We start from the raw sequence: 12,718 nt of genomic DNA, 5'->3' as shown, positions 1-12,718 counted from the left end.
TAGCCTTAGAGGCTATCAAGCGGAAAGGATTATTCACTCCCGTCGCATCCTCAGTGCGGGGAGGCGGGGAGCGAAGACTCGGCGGATAATGTGGCTGCAATATGTGGGTGGCATTTTGGAGAACACACCTCGACATCGATAAAGAAGTGGAAATTGTCCATGATTTTCAGGAAGATTGGAGAAATACTCCTCCGCAATCCATTAAGATGCCTTCTGTAGTAATTATAACTGGTACGCAAGTTCTCTCTCCAAAGCAAAAGCACATATTCCCTGTGTACTAAATCTAGTGAATGATTTCCAGGCGGCGCATCGGGAATCGGCTTTCAGATCAGCCGCTATTTCCTACAGAAAGAAGGGACGTATGTTTTCATACTGGACAATAACTCAGAGGCCGGCTCATTGGCTGTTGGGAAACTCTCATCCGAGTTCGCCGGTGCCGCCGTGTCCTTCATCGAGTGCAATGTAGCCTCCTGGCCAAGTCAGGCGGCTGCTTTCGAGAAGGTCTTCAACCAGCACGGGCGAATCGACATTGTTTTTGCAAACGCCGGTATTTTTGAGAAGGAGCCCATTTATGGTGTAGACGTGGCGGAACTGAAGGAACCGAACCTCGCAGTCGTCGATGTGAATATCAATGGCGTCATCCATTGTGAGTTTCCGTCCACGCATTCCCGATCCAACAAATTACGACAACCAATACAGCTTACAGTGAGCATCAAGAACGCAGTGATGGCTAACCCGCTTCCCAGCAATCAACCTAGCCGTCCACTATATGGCCAAAAACCCCCTCGCGTCCGACAGCGATCCCAACTCCCTCCGTAGACGCATCATCTGCACTTGCTCCAACGCCGGCATCTACCCTTTCCCAACTTTACCTCTCTATACAGCAAGCAAACACGCAGTCGTAGGTCTTATTCGCTCGCTCGGTAGACCGCTAGCAGAACCGAATCTTCGAATCCAGATCAGCGCCTTCGCGCCGGGGCCCATATTGACGAACTTTTCTTCAAACACCGAGGTGTACCAGAACTTGTTCACGACGCCGTTCTCGACGGTGACGAGGGCAGTGGATATGCTGATCAACAGTCGCGATGTCGCTGGACAGGTCTTTGAGCTCCATGGGGAGCATATCACGCTCTCCCCTCCACCGGCTTACGCGCATGAGGAAACGAGGAAGAATATTGAGTATTACTGGTCCCTTGGGCATATCTGAGTTAATAAAGTGCCGAAGTCGTTCCCAGGCCGTGGACTGCTAGATGGGGAATCGAATTTACTAGTTTACGATAGAAGTGAATCTACTTGGCTTTTTCTGTGTATAACGATGAAATGACGCTCCATCTACGATCAAGGGTAGAGGGGTGTAGTACCAGGCGTGGATCACGCAAAATTACAAAACATAGATTGAGCGATGAAATATCGCACTTGAAGAGGCTCGTGGCTATGTACGTGTAAGCTCTACCCAATTGTGATACTAGGACTCTTCTTTCCTTGAAATTCTCATGCCCATTAGCCGAATCCCTACTCCGGAGACCCGAACTCTTTCCACACATCATATACAGCTACACTCGCCGATGGTGATCGAATGCGCCCGAGGACCTCTAGAACGCTGTCATAGTCTGGGAGGTGATGCTACCGGGCATTTCAGTAGCTGTTAACATCGACGCCCCGGAACCAATGAGAAACCTACCAGCGCAATAAAAGACGGGAATCCAACAGAGCTGTTGTCCTGGAACCGTCTAGCTAGTATCAACTTGTACAGCTGCACATGCTGGTTGGCACCTTTGCCCTGTTGTTGAGAGTACCACTCCAAGATCTTAGTTGGTTTCGCTTCGCCCAGCTCTTCGGGGGCATGGAAATGGGAAACGAGCAGTTTTGGGGCCGATCCTTGGAATAATCAGAGAGACCTCTTGGGACATTTCGCTCATGTGGCGAAACACAAGTATGGAACAGAAAAGACACAAGCATACCAGGATTCACTTCCCCAACTTGGAACTCGCCAATCGTTGCGTAATGCCTCTGGTCAAAATCTGCACAATCCACGCAGCTATGACTCGGTCCCGGTAGGAGGTCGTCCGTCAATGGTATTGATGCAAATTCCTCGGTTGTCAAGTAGTGCAGGTCCCTGATGGGGTAAATTGCGAGGAAGGGCCAGTTGCACTCGTTGGCTGTAGCATGGGACGCGGCATACCGGACAACTGATTGAACACCGCTGGTTTCTAGGATGTGTGGGACGTGGACATCGTCGTACCACTTATTGTATGTCTCGTCTGTTATCCCAGTTGAAGGCTTAGTTCTCGAGCCGACGTAAAGCAGGCCGGGTCCGGTATATGATGAGGCCATGTTCGAGGCGACTTCAGCGTTGAATTCGGGCGTAAGGTTTGGTTTAACTTGGAGAATACAGGTATGGAAGGAAACGTGCTGCGACACAGGAAATACTCAGCTGAAGGGTCACCCCGCGCCACCTCGTAGTCTGGAACGGCGTCCATCTGGCGGAGACAAAGGACGGGTCGTATACCACTCTATCCACCACCAATCTAGTTCGGCCTTCACCCTTCGTAGACGTGATCTTCGGTTGAGCTCGGTAACTCCTATACGGATTTCCGAGCTTTGGCATTGAACTATTCCACCGATTTTCACCAAAGAGTGCCCAAAGTCGGCCGTCGTTTTCCTCCTCGCGAGCCCCGAGGACGGGCAACTATACTCGGGCCTTTCCCCAGCCGGTCAACGGGAATTCACCAAGATCCCTAACCTCCAAACACGGCTGTGTCCCGACTCCGGATAATCGGCATGTCCCCTGATTCTACTGACGTGGAAGTTGGATTGGCACTCTTGGGGCAGCTAGGCATGTACGCAACTGACCAACAAAAGCCTAGACAGCGATGGCATTTGATTTATCAGCCGAGGCTCAATGCGAGTCCAGGAAAAGAGTACATATTGCTCATACCCATTGTTATGAATGCCAACAAACGAGCACGAGAAACTGGCGACTAAAGAGACCATGACACGACTGACACCAGAGCAGCATATCAGCCCTTCCCGTTACAGCTTACCAATTCGGGTCGTCGAGGATGCGGATTCACCACCGAGTAGCCCTGAATCGGCCAGAAAAGAACCAGTAATGCCTCCAATCCCCGAGGTGCAGTTCTCCAGCAGCGACCCCGAAAATCCAAAAGAATGGTCTGTCGCAAGACGGTGCTACTGCACCACCGTCGCGACATTCCTGGCCGTCAACGCCACCTTCGCCTCGGCAAGTCCATCGGGGTGTCTTCAAGGCATCGCGGACCAGTTTTCCATCTCCAACACTGTAGCCGGGCTCGTCGTAACAGCGTTTCTGCTTGGCTACTGTGCGGGACCCCTGGTTTTCGCCCCGCTTTCCGAGTTCTACGGCCGACGGGTCATCTTCCTGACCACGTTCACTGGATATTTGGCCTTTAACTTCCTGTGCGCGTTCGCCCCCAGTTTTGGTGCCCTGCTCGCCGGCCGCCTCATCACTGGGATCTTTGCCAGTGCCCCGCTCACCAACGTCCCCGGGCTGATCTCCGATCTCTGGGGCCCGATAGAGAGGGGCAACGCAATGGCAGTGTTTGCCATGATGACGGTCACCGGCCCAGCCTTGGGGCCTGTCATCTCTGGGTTTTTGCAACTGAAGAAGGACTGGAGGTGGAGCTTCTACGTGTTATTGTTCATGGGCTGTCTTACGGAGGCTCTCGCCTTCACGATACCCGAAACACTTTTATCAGTCATCCTTGCAAGAAAACTTCGAAGGGAGCAGAAACAGGGCACACTCAGCGAGACCGAGCTCCAGGTACTGACGCAAATAGATCGAAAGTCTCTCCTGGACGCCTTTAAAGAAACCCTGCGCAGGCCATGGATAATCATGATGGACCCCATTGCCTTTATCGTCGCAGCGTACACCTCCCTCGTCTACCTACTCCAGTACATGCTATTCGATATCTACCCGCTCGTCTTCAAGGAGCACCGAGGCTGGAACGCCGGAGTCAGCGAGCTCCCGCTAATCGGGACAGCCGTGGGCGGGTGGCTCGGGTGCCTAGTCATCTTCTACCTTTCGACAAGAGAAAAACCACGTCTCAAAGCCGGGGCAGAACTCACCCCCGAAGACCGGCTCCCAGCAGCCATGATCGGAGGCGTCGGGTTCGCAGCGACAATGTTCTGGTTTTCGTGGTCGGCCGCGTCAACCGCTGTACACTGGCTTGTTCCTACCCTAGCGGGGACGTTCCTTTCCGCGTCCATGGTTCTCACGTTCATCTCGAACCTGAATTATCTTACCGATACCTACCTGCTTTATACCGCCAGTGCAGTTGCGGGAAACACGGTGTGTCGCTCTGCGTGTGCTGCCACGGCGCCGATCTTCACCCGGTCACTCTTTGCGGCGTTGGGGGTCGGAGGAGGGGGATCGCTTGTCGCTGGTGCTGGAGTTCTTCTAGCTCCTATGCCGTTCATTTTGTATAGGTATGGTGCCCGAGTCAGGGGCAGAAGCAAGTTTGCGTCGGCGCAGTAGAGGATATAGGGAGGCTAGGAAGTACCATTAGAAAGAATCAAGCGTTGGCGTACAGACCCCATTGCTTCTATACTGCCCGGGCGAACAGGCGTTATAGTAGCTGCTAGAGGAATCCCATGACCACACGCCGTCCCAACACGTCCTTCAATAAGATAAACCTCATAGATCGTGCGGGTAAGGTGGTATTCACCCCATCCCCTCCTGACCCAAACCCCCAGCTCCTGCAAAACATCGCGCCGTCACGGCTCCTTCGGCGCTGCACAAGCGAGTTTTCTAGTCCGGTCCATGACGTTCTCATAAATGACCTCCCGGAAACAGGCCAGGCATCAGAAAACAGGAATTCTCAATTCATCGCACACGTTCGTGAGAGAAACAATGGAAGTCCCAGTACTAATCATAGGAGCTGGTCCGTCCGGGTCAACCACGGCTCTCCTCCTCGCGCAAATGGGGATCAAGTCGTTGGTGGTCTCCAAACATAGCGGGACGGCGAATACGCCCCGCGCACATATCTTCAATCAGCGCGCGATGGAAGTTCTGCGTAGTGCCGGGTTGGAGGAGCAGCTAATGGGCATTGCATGTCCAGCTTATGGTGAGTTGTTCCAAGCTCCGATAGTTCCCAAGCTCCCTGCCATAACGGCTAACGAGGGTTGGGTGTGAAGACATGCAACATACATCCTGGGTAGATCGGCTCGCGGGACAGGAGTACGGCCGCATCTACGCGTGGGGGAACAAGCCCTCGCAGAAGGGGGATTACGAGGTGGCAAGCCCGTGCCAGATGTCCGATCTCCCGCAGAGTCTACTGGAGCCCATGCTGGTGGAGAGGGCAACAGAGCTCGGCGCTGAGTTCCGCTTCTCGACGGAATTTGTCTCCTTCGAACAGGATGCAGAGCAAGTTCGCACTACTTTACGAGCGCGCGCGACAGGGCAGACGTACGATGTTATTGCGAAGTACATTGTCGGAGCAGACGGTGCCAGGAGCCCTATTATCAAACAGCTCGGAATCCCCGTGATTGGACGCCAGCATAATGATGCCTTCAACGTGCATATCAAGGCTGACTTGTCAAAGTATCTCGCTCCGCGGCCCGGGAGCCTGAACTGGGTTCTGAATGTGGATGCACCGGACTGGTCGGTTGCGGGCAATTTTCGAATGGTCCGGCCGTGGAACGAGTTTGTGGTCTCGATGCATCCGGCAACCCAGCGTACAGAGGGGTTCAGCCCGTCGGAGGAGATGATCCGGAACAGGCTCTACCAGATGATAGGAGACAGCTCGGTTCCTATTGATATTCTCTCGACATTCACCTGGACTATCAACGAGCAAGTTGCCGAGCGGTGGCAGGAAGGCCGTGCCCTATGCATTGGAGATGCCACGCATCGACACCCGCCCATCAACGGTCTGGGAAGTAACACCTGCATTTCAGACGCATTCAACCTCGCATGGAAGCTGGCGTATGTCCTGAAGGATTGGGCCTCGCCAGCACTCCTCGACACTCTAACACCTGAACGGAAACCTGTCGGAGACGGAATCGTCCGTCGAGCCAACGATGGCATGGCTGCCCACCGGAGAATCTGGGATCTCCTCGGTACAGACCCCAAGTCGCGGAAGGCCGCGGTCGAAGCGCTACAGCTGGCTAATGTGGAAGGGATCCAAAAGCGCAAAGAGCTCCGAGGTGCATTTTTGGCTACTGAAGACGAAGTGCAGGCCCTCGGGATCCAGATGAACCAAGTGTACAGTTCCCCGGGCGCCGCTGTTGTCATTGAATCCGGCGATGTCGCACCGACCTTCGACAACCTGAACTCCATCAGAGAAGTCAAAATTAGCACCTACCCGGGATATCACCTCCCTCACGTCTGGTTGGTGGCGAACAAACAAGGGGCACGCAGGATATCTACCCTCGATCTATGTGTTGCAGGCGGCTTTACTCTATTCACTGGCATCGGTGGAGAGTCGTGGGTACAGGCCGCGGAAGAGTTTACCAGAAAAGCACACGGTGCGCATATCCGAGCATACACGATCGGCTTTGGATGCGATTATGCGGACTGCTACTGGGACTGGGAGCGTGTACGGGGGGTTCGAGACAACGGAGCTGTTCTCGTACGACCAGATCAGTTTGTTGCGTGGAGGTGCGAGGGACTTGTTTCAGATCCATTGAGGAAATTATCTGAAGTTATGGGGAGACTTCTGGGAAAGGAAATTCCGCAGCTGATGCAGTCACATTTGTAAATAGAACGCATCCATGCGATTAAGGTTTCTTTGTTATAAGCCTCTCTTCCCGTGCCCAGCCACCATGCAAGAGAAGTTGGGTGCTATTAGACATGAGTAAAGCAAGAACCCTTCTGACAATCTTCTATTTAGGAAGGAGAGATACATGTATATATATATTTATCCCTAAAGAGCACTGGGCCCACGGGATTCCATTGTTTTACTAGGTAAACAGCGATTTATTGTATAATATTCCAAACTATGTTGTGAATCCACGCGCGTTGCTAGGGCACTCAAATGTATCTCTACGACAAGAGGAAGCTCGTGCATACGCTGCTTTCCATTATCTCAAGACCTGCTCCCAATTACATCCTTTGCATCTGAAATCTTGTAAGTGTGTTAAGCCCGTGCCACTACCAACCACTTTAATATTCAGCATATCTATTGGCGAGTTTCAGACCGCCGTTGCCAAGTCACATCAGAAGACATCAGGAACCGGAGGACCCCAGATAGAGAGCGCTTGGGGTCCTGCTTGCACCTTGGCAACGACAGTTTCCGAGTTCACCAGATCACCATCAGCATAGTGTTCCTGCGGGCAAGGTTAGAGAGCAGAAGAGATATGGTTGGGCAGAATCTGTGAACACACCACCACAAAGTCACTACTATCAAACCAGTAGTCAAACACCTGGCTACCAAGAACGTGCTATAATAGTTGTCAGTTTCTGGTTGAGATCCCCTTAACGAACCAAAACGAGGCGCCGCAAGCGCATATATGGTTAACGCACTCTACCAACGCCCCAGCACAGCCTGTAACCCTTGCCCCCTAAATACTGGTGCCCTAGTTGTTGAATATCAAAGTCATGGACCTCGAACGCCGCATGCGCGACATCCAACTCCTGCCCCGGCTTCGCCGGTTTGAAAAAGAATGCGTGGTGGTCTGTATACTCCAAACCACGGTCGATATGGAAGAAGCATGTAATTGGGTCCGAACCTCTGTACACGATATCCGACGGGGCCAACGTCAGCGTGGTCGTATACCAATCGTACATCTCTTGATACTTGCCAGCTGGATACGTCACCCCGTAATGGCCCCAACGGTGTACGGGTGCCGGGCCGGGTTTGAATCGTTGAAAACGGCCCTTGCGTGGTTTCTCATCCTCGTAGTTGACCGTGAGTTTCTCCATCTTCGGATCTTCAGGGGCGCGTTTCTCCTGGCCGTATACCAGGTGAACCTGGTGGCCGACGGGGTCAAGGAGAGTGACAATTTCGCCGCCGCCAGGGGCGTTGAGTTTGGAGATAGCGCTGGCGTTTGGTAGGTTCGCAGCCCTTTCAAGATCTGCTCGGCTTTCCACTTCGTAGGCTGCACCTCCGAATTTGCGGGATTTGTCTTTGGCTTGGATCGCATGGATGACGAAGGGTTCTGCGCCGTAGCCCTTGAAGAAGACTTCGCCCTCCCGTTCCTGGGCAACGGTAAGGCCAAAATCAAGATAGAATTGTCGCGCCTTGGTCAGATCGACATGATGGTACACAACAAAGGCAGTCGCCAGAAGGGGGATGCGGTTGTCCTGGGTTGCCGGTGACATATTGTAGGCTTGAGGTTGAGGTTGGGCAGCTCGACGTAGCAATACGATTATCCGTGAAAAAGCCTAAGGCCCCTTCTCATACCAGTATTCGTCACTGTTTTAATCACCGTGGGTTTCAGGCCCTGTAGGTTCGGGTAATACGGCTGCTGTTGGTGGGCTCCGGAAAAGGTGGTGCATTTTCTCCAACAACTCTCCAACAATCAAGCAAGTATATCATCACATCGCTAGCCAAGGTAATGACTGCCTTTTGAACGGACTCTCAAAGTTTCTCGTGCCGTCACATCCGGATCATGTCTTCTCCGCGCCTTCCCTGGGACCGACTCGTTCGCTTTGTATCGCAGGACAGTCAACGCGTCCTATACGGACAGCCGATTCTTGCCGACCCATCCGACGTCAACAAGATCGCCGAGCTCGCTGATGCCGGGGATTTGAAGGTTAAGGTTTTCGAAGGTGATACAGCTCTTACCGCAACGCCAACTGATAAAACTGCCACTGTTGGCAAGCTACTTGGTCCGCTCGATGGGGCGAGTGTGCCGATCGTCCGCTGCATAGGACTGAATTATAGAACTCATAGTCCGTGGTCCCTTCAGACCAATCCAGCTTGCCGCTGCATGCATCATTGTCTCGGTAATAGCTAATCTGAATCTACCACATAACTAGTCCTCGAGACGGGCCGTCCGCTACCAACCTGCCCAACCATCTTCACCAAGCCCAGCCCCTCGATCGCCGACCACGGCGAAGACATCCCCATCCCAACCATCGCCCAGGACCAATGTGACTACGAGGGGGAGCTCGTCATCCTCATCGGAAAAGATGCCAAGAATGTCCCCGAAAGCGAAGCCCTGGATTACGTGGCCGCATACACAGCAGGCAACGATGTGAGCGCGCGCGACTGGCAGCGGGAACCGAACAAGGCTGGGCCTGTGCCCCAGTGGACATTCAGTAAGTCGTTTGACAAGTATGCGCCGCTTGGGCCATGCCTTGTGGCGGCCCACATGCTGGGTAGCGCAGACAATCTGTCTCTCCGGACAATTGTCAATGGCGAGGTGCGGCAGGATACCAATACCTCGGACCTTTGCTTTGGGGTGGCGAAGCTAGTCGCTTTTTGTAGTCAGGGCCAGACGCTGCAGAAGGGGTCGCTCATCATGACTGGGACTCCAGGTGGGGTAGGATTGTTTATGAAGCCTCCCGCCTTTTTGAAGAATGGGGATGAGGTCGTGGTCGAGGTTGGGGAGATTGGGCGGTTGAGGAATCGTATAGTTTTTGAGAAGGGTTAGACCGTAACTACTTTCCTCAGAGTAATCCACTGGAACACATGTTTTCAAAATGCCATCCATCTCGCAAGTTCTGGGTGGAAGGATACTCGGGTTAAAGATTAGTGTTCCTCTCCAGGTTCGTGCGCCACCGTAGATTCAATTAAACGCTCCCGTCGCGGAGACTCAGCCATCGTCAAAGCCCGTGGATTGCTGGCGTTGTTGACCACATTCTGGCGAGCGGATCGGTAGTCTGCACCCAATTCAGCATGTTGAGCAGCGATAAGGAAAGTTGCCATTGCCAAGTGTTTGGTCACCCTCTTGCTTGGACTCTCCAACGCAATCTTCTGTGCCTACTTGTCAGGTAGTTCCACCGGGCGAGTCCAACAGTCACAGCTGAGGTTGTATGGTCCACCAAAACATTCCGAGACCCCCTCTAAAATGCCTCGCTCTGTGGATCAACACGAATATCCCGCTCTACACGTTGAACTCTTGACCCATTATGATCTGGGTGGACACGAACTCTGTTTGATGTGTCGTTCGCCGCACTGCAGCATCAACAGGAAGCTTGGCTTGGCTAGACTAGTATGTCCTGCACATTTTGCCAGCTAGAATATAAGGACCTATGAAATCAACGCCAAAAATAACTACTATTATGGCTGTTTATGGCTGCATATCTACCCGCAGTTGTTAGCAGAAAGTCGGTGCTCTGGCTTCCCATCATATATTTCACACTATTATTCTACACCTGTAAAGCCCTGTTTAGTTACTAAGGTAATGCTAGTGCTCGATTTCAGAGAACTCTTTTGTCTGTCTTAAACCGCAGCTAAATCAAGGCTAAATACAGCTTCCTCTTTAGCTAGGTCTAGATCCCCTCTAATTTTGCCTGGCCTAGTCAAGCATAATATAAAATACCACCTTTTCCTTTCTCTTTATTGTCTTCTCTGTTTGCCCTTCTAACTATCCTTGTATTAACCTCTTTTCCAAGCTAGTTATTTCTTACTTCTAATCCTAGATTCCTTACTATCTATATCTGGCTGTCAGAGGAACGAAGATCGACAGACGTGCCGCCGCGTCATGTCGAGACGCTAAGGAATAACGATGTGCCGACCCGGTTATATCGTGTGATATGACGCTAGGGCTAATCTGAACTATAGTAGTATCGGGCAATCTGATGTGATCGGATACAACAGAGCGGGTGTTCTGATGTGAGTATCATGCAGTACTCGAGGATACTATAGGAACGGATATATAAGGACTATCATTACCTGTACCTAGAAAGTTCTATTCTCTGTCTGTTATTAACCAGATTGACAATACACCTATTGTTTACTGATCACTTTGGTTATCTGCCTCTTTCTATACTTTGTTAGGCCCTAACGATCTATATTCTCTTCATTCCTCTCAAGAATATCCTTAGGCGTTCTCCTACGGATTGATCGGCGGACCCTAATCTAACACTGGCCTTCTTGATCGCGCCTTCTCATGTCTAGACTTGTTCAACCCAACCCGTGAAACCCGCCCCAACCCGCCAAGAAATGGGTTGGGTTGCTGATTTAATAATCTAATAGGTTTTAGGTTATACATGGGTAACCTATTGGATTATAGATAACCTAATAGGTTGCCAAGCCATGCCAAGAAATAAATTACTACATTATATTTATATATATATATATATTAAATATAAATAAATTACTATATTAAATATAGTAATTTATTTATACATGTAGATTACTATCTAATTAGGTAGTGATCTATATACATGGGTTTTATGGGTTGGGTTAGTGGGTTTTTTAGTAGCCCATGGGCAGGTTTCCAATCCCCATAACCCAACCCAAAACCCACTGGTTCATCTTCAAAGGCCATGGGTCAACCCAAAACCCGCGGGTTAACAAGTCTAGCGCTGCGGCATAGCAGATCCATTGGCTGTCAATGTCCAAGTTCTCTGACAAGTAATTAGGCTAAAGACATTTAGAAGTTTAGCAAGTATATGCTGCTTAATAACTTGATAACAAACATTATTAACAAACGCCTTTATTACAACCTTGGCTAAATTAGCACTAAATGCATGTTGGATAGGTCAATAGGAATCCTTACTTTGTAGTAGGTGGCTAAATTAGTTCGTGTATCTATACAAGCTTGCTCTATTATATTAATAACAACACGATCTTGTAGAGTAGACAATAATCTGCTAATCTTAAATTGCAAATTGCTAATATAGAATTTTCTGTTCCAATCCTCGCGAATTGCATCATCCATTAAAACTTTTAGGTCCTTTTTGGAGTGATCAAGCCAGGCCTTCCGGATATTGTCTGTATAATAATGGTTATACGTGATGGGATGGCGTGTTTCATCTTGAAGCAACTTATCCAGTTCTTCAAACGCTTCTTTGGTCTGAACTCAAGCGGGCAGTCGTGGAATATCTCCGGTTAAGGGCCGGACAGCGCTGTTTTGACCTTTGTCGCCTTCAAATGGAGGAGGCCGCTAGCCGGTAGAAAGAAAGTGGCCATGGCGATCATGTCCGGTCGCTAAGCTTACAGGCTGAGTAAAAATGAAATTTATTAATACAAATAGATATCGAGAAAAGGTGGGCACATTAATTACGGTGACATGGGGTGGCCCAGATATGTCCCAGTGGGCCCTTTCTATTATGTTTACACTGCCGAGGGACTGCTTAACCTGCCCCTTTTCCCATTCGTTTGAGTTGTTCCTGTCTTCTAATCAATCAACCATTCATTTGATTATTGCGGTAGTTCTTATTCGCCCACATGTATACCCTCTATACCAATTCACCGCCTTTCATCGTCAGTCTCATAAGGCACTTTTCTTTGGGTGGCCTGAGTGCGTCAAGATCTTAACAGGACGTCATGGAAGCATGTCCTAAAAAACCCTAGGCAGTTTCCTCCTGGACTTTATGCTTTATACGGTCGAATGATTGACCAGGCTCGAACGTCTGAAGACGCTGAGGTCTGTAAGAGAATTCTGGTTATCATGTCAATAGTGTATTGGTCTATCAGTATTGATGAACCAAGCGCCCTAGTTGAAATATCTGTCGATTTCTCCGATGAAGGTCAAGATTTACTGTAGATTATGCCAATTGTGGTGCGTTACACTTTACGTGAAGACAGTATTGTTTTTGGCTATCAATCTGCAAAGAATTTTAAAAAGG

At 50.5% G+C, this 12,718-nt stretch overlaps 6 protein-coding genes across 6 annotated transcripts; 4 read left to right on the top strand and 2 right to left on the bottom strand.

The window, feature by feature from the left end:
* Window positions 1-206: 206 nt before the first annotated feature.
* BJX67DRAFT_370051 (short chain dehydrogenase/reductase) lies at window positions 207-1,207 on the top strand (the record flags this gene model as incomplete). Its single annotated transcript, XM_071030864.1, has 3 exons — window positions 207-231; window positions 302-646; window positions 747-1,207. The coding sequence occupies 3 exons, from the start codon at window positions 207-209 to the stop codon at window positions 1,205-1,207; spliced, it is 831 nt and encodes a 276-aa protein (XP_070890242.1).
* Window positions 1,208-1,512: 305 nt separating this feature from the next.
* BJX67DRAFT_377860 (uncharacterized protein) lies at window positions 1,513-2,334 on the bottom strand (the record flags this gene model as incomplete). The annotated part of the gene is made up of 3 exons (XM_071032218.1): window positions 1,513-1,623; window positions 1,682-1,878; window positions 1,962-2,334. The coding sequence occupies 3 exons, from the start codon at window positions 2,332-2,334 to the stop codon at window positions 1,513-1,515; spliced, it is 681 nt and encodes a 226-aa protein (XP_070890241.1).
* A 778-nt stretch (window positions 2,335-3,112) lies between these two features.
* Window positions 3,113-4,513, top strand: BJX67DRAFT_389955 (major facilitator superfamily domain-containing protein; the record flags this gene model as incomplete). The annotated part of the gene is made up of 1 exon (XM_071034569.1): window positions 3,113-4,513. The coding sequence occupies one exon, from the start codon at window positions 3,113-3,115 to the stop codon at window positions 4,511-4,513; it is 1,401 nt and encodes a 466-aa protein (XP_070890240.1).
* Window positions 4,514-4,857: 344 nt separating this feature from the next.
* Window positions 4,858-6,757, top strand: BJX67DRAFT_389953 (FAD binding domain-containing protein; the record flags this gene model as incomplete). The annotated part of the gene is made up of 3 exons (XM_071034568.1): window positions 4,858-5,102; window positions 5,173-6,634; window positions 6,739-6,757. Exons 1-3 carry the CDS (start codon window positions 4,889-4,891, stop codon window positions 6,755-6,757), a joined length of 1,695 nt encoding a protein of 564 aa, XP_070890239.1. The 5' UTR covers window positions 4,858-4,888.
* Window positions 6,758-7,191: 434 nt separating this feature from the next.
* BJX67DRAFT_377857 (2,4,5-trihydroxytoluene oxygenase) lies at window positions 7,192-8,296 on the bottom strand (the record flags this gene model as incomplete). The annotated part of the gene is made up of 3 exons (XM_071032217.1): window positions 7,192-7,302; window positions 7,360-7,416; window positions 7,499-8,296. The coding sequence occupies 3 exons, from the start codon at window positions 8,294-8,296 to the stop codon at window positions 7,192-7,194; spliced, it is 966 nt and encodes a 321-aa protein (XP_070890238.1).
* A 290-nt stretch (window positions 8,297-8,586) lies between these two features.
* On the top strand, window positions 8,587-9,636 carry BJX67DRAFT_389950 (fumarylacetoacetate hydrolase family protein; the record flags this gene model as incomplete). Its single annotated transcript, XM_071034567.1, has 2 exons — window positions 8,587-8,869; window positions 8,957-9,636. 2 exons carry the CDS (start codon window positions 8,587-8,589, stop codon window positions 9,571-9,573), a joined length of 900 nt encoding a protein of 299 aa, XP_070890237.1. The 3' UTR covers window positions 9,574-9,636.
* Between the last annotated feature and the right edge of the window lie 3,082 nt (window positions 9,637-12,718).

This window comes from Aspergillus lucknowensis (genome assembly GCF_044049455.1).
Source record: "Aspergillus lucknowensis strain CBS 449.75 chromosome Unknown BJX67scaffold_4, whole genome shotgun sequence".
Taxonomy (NCBI): Eukaryota; Fungi; Ascomycota; class Eurotiomycetes; order Eurotiales; family Aspergillaceae; genus Aspergillus; species Aspergillus lucknowensis.
This window is presented reverse-complemented; position numbering and strand designations above follow the sequence as displayed.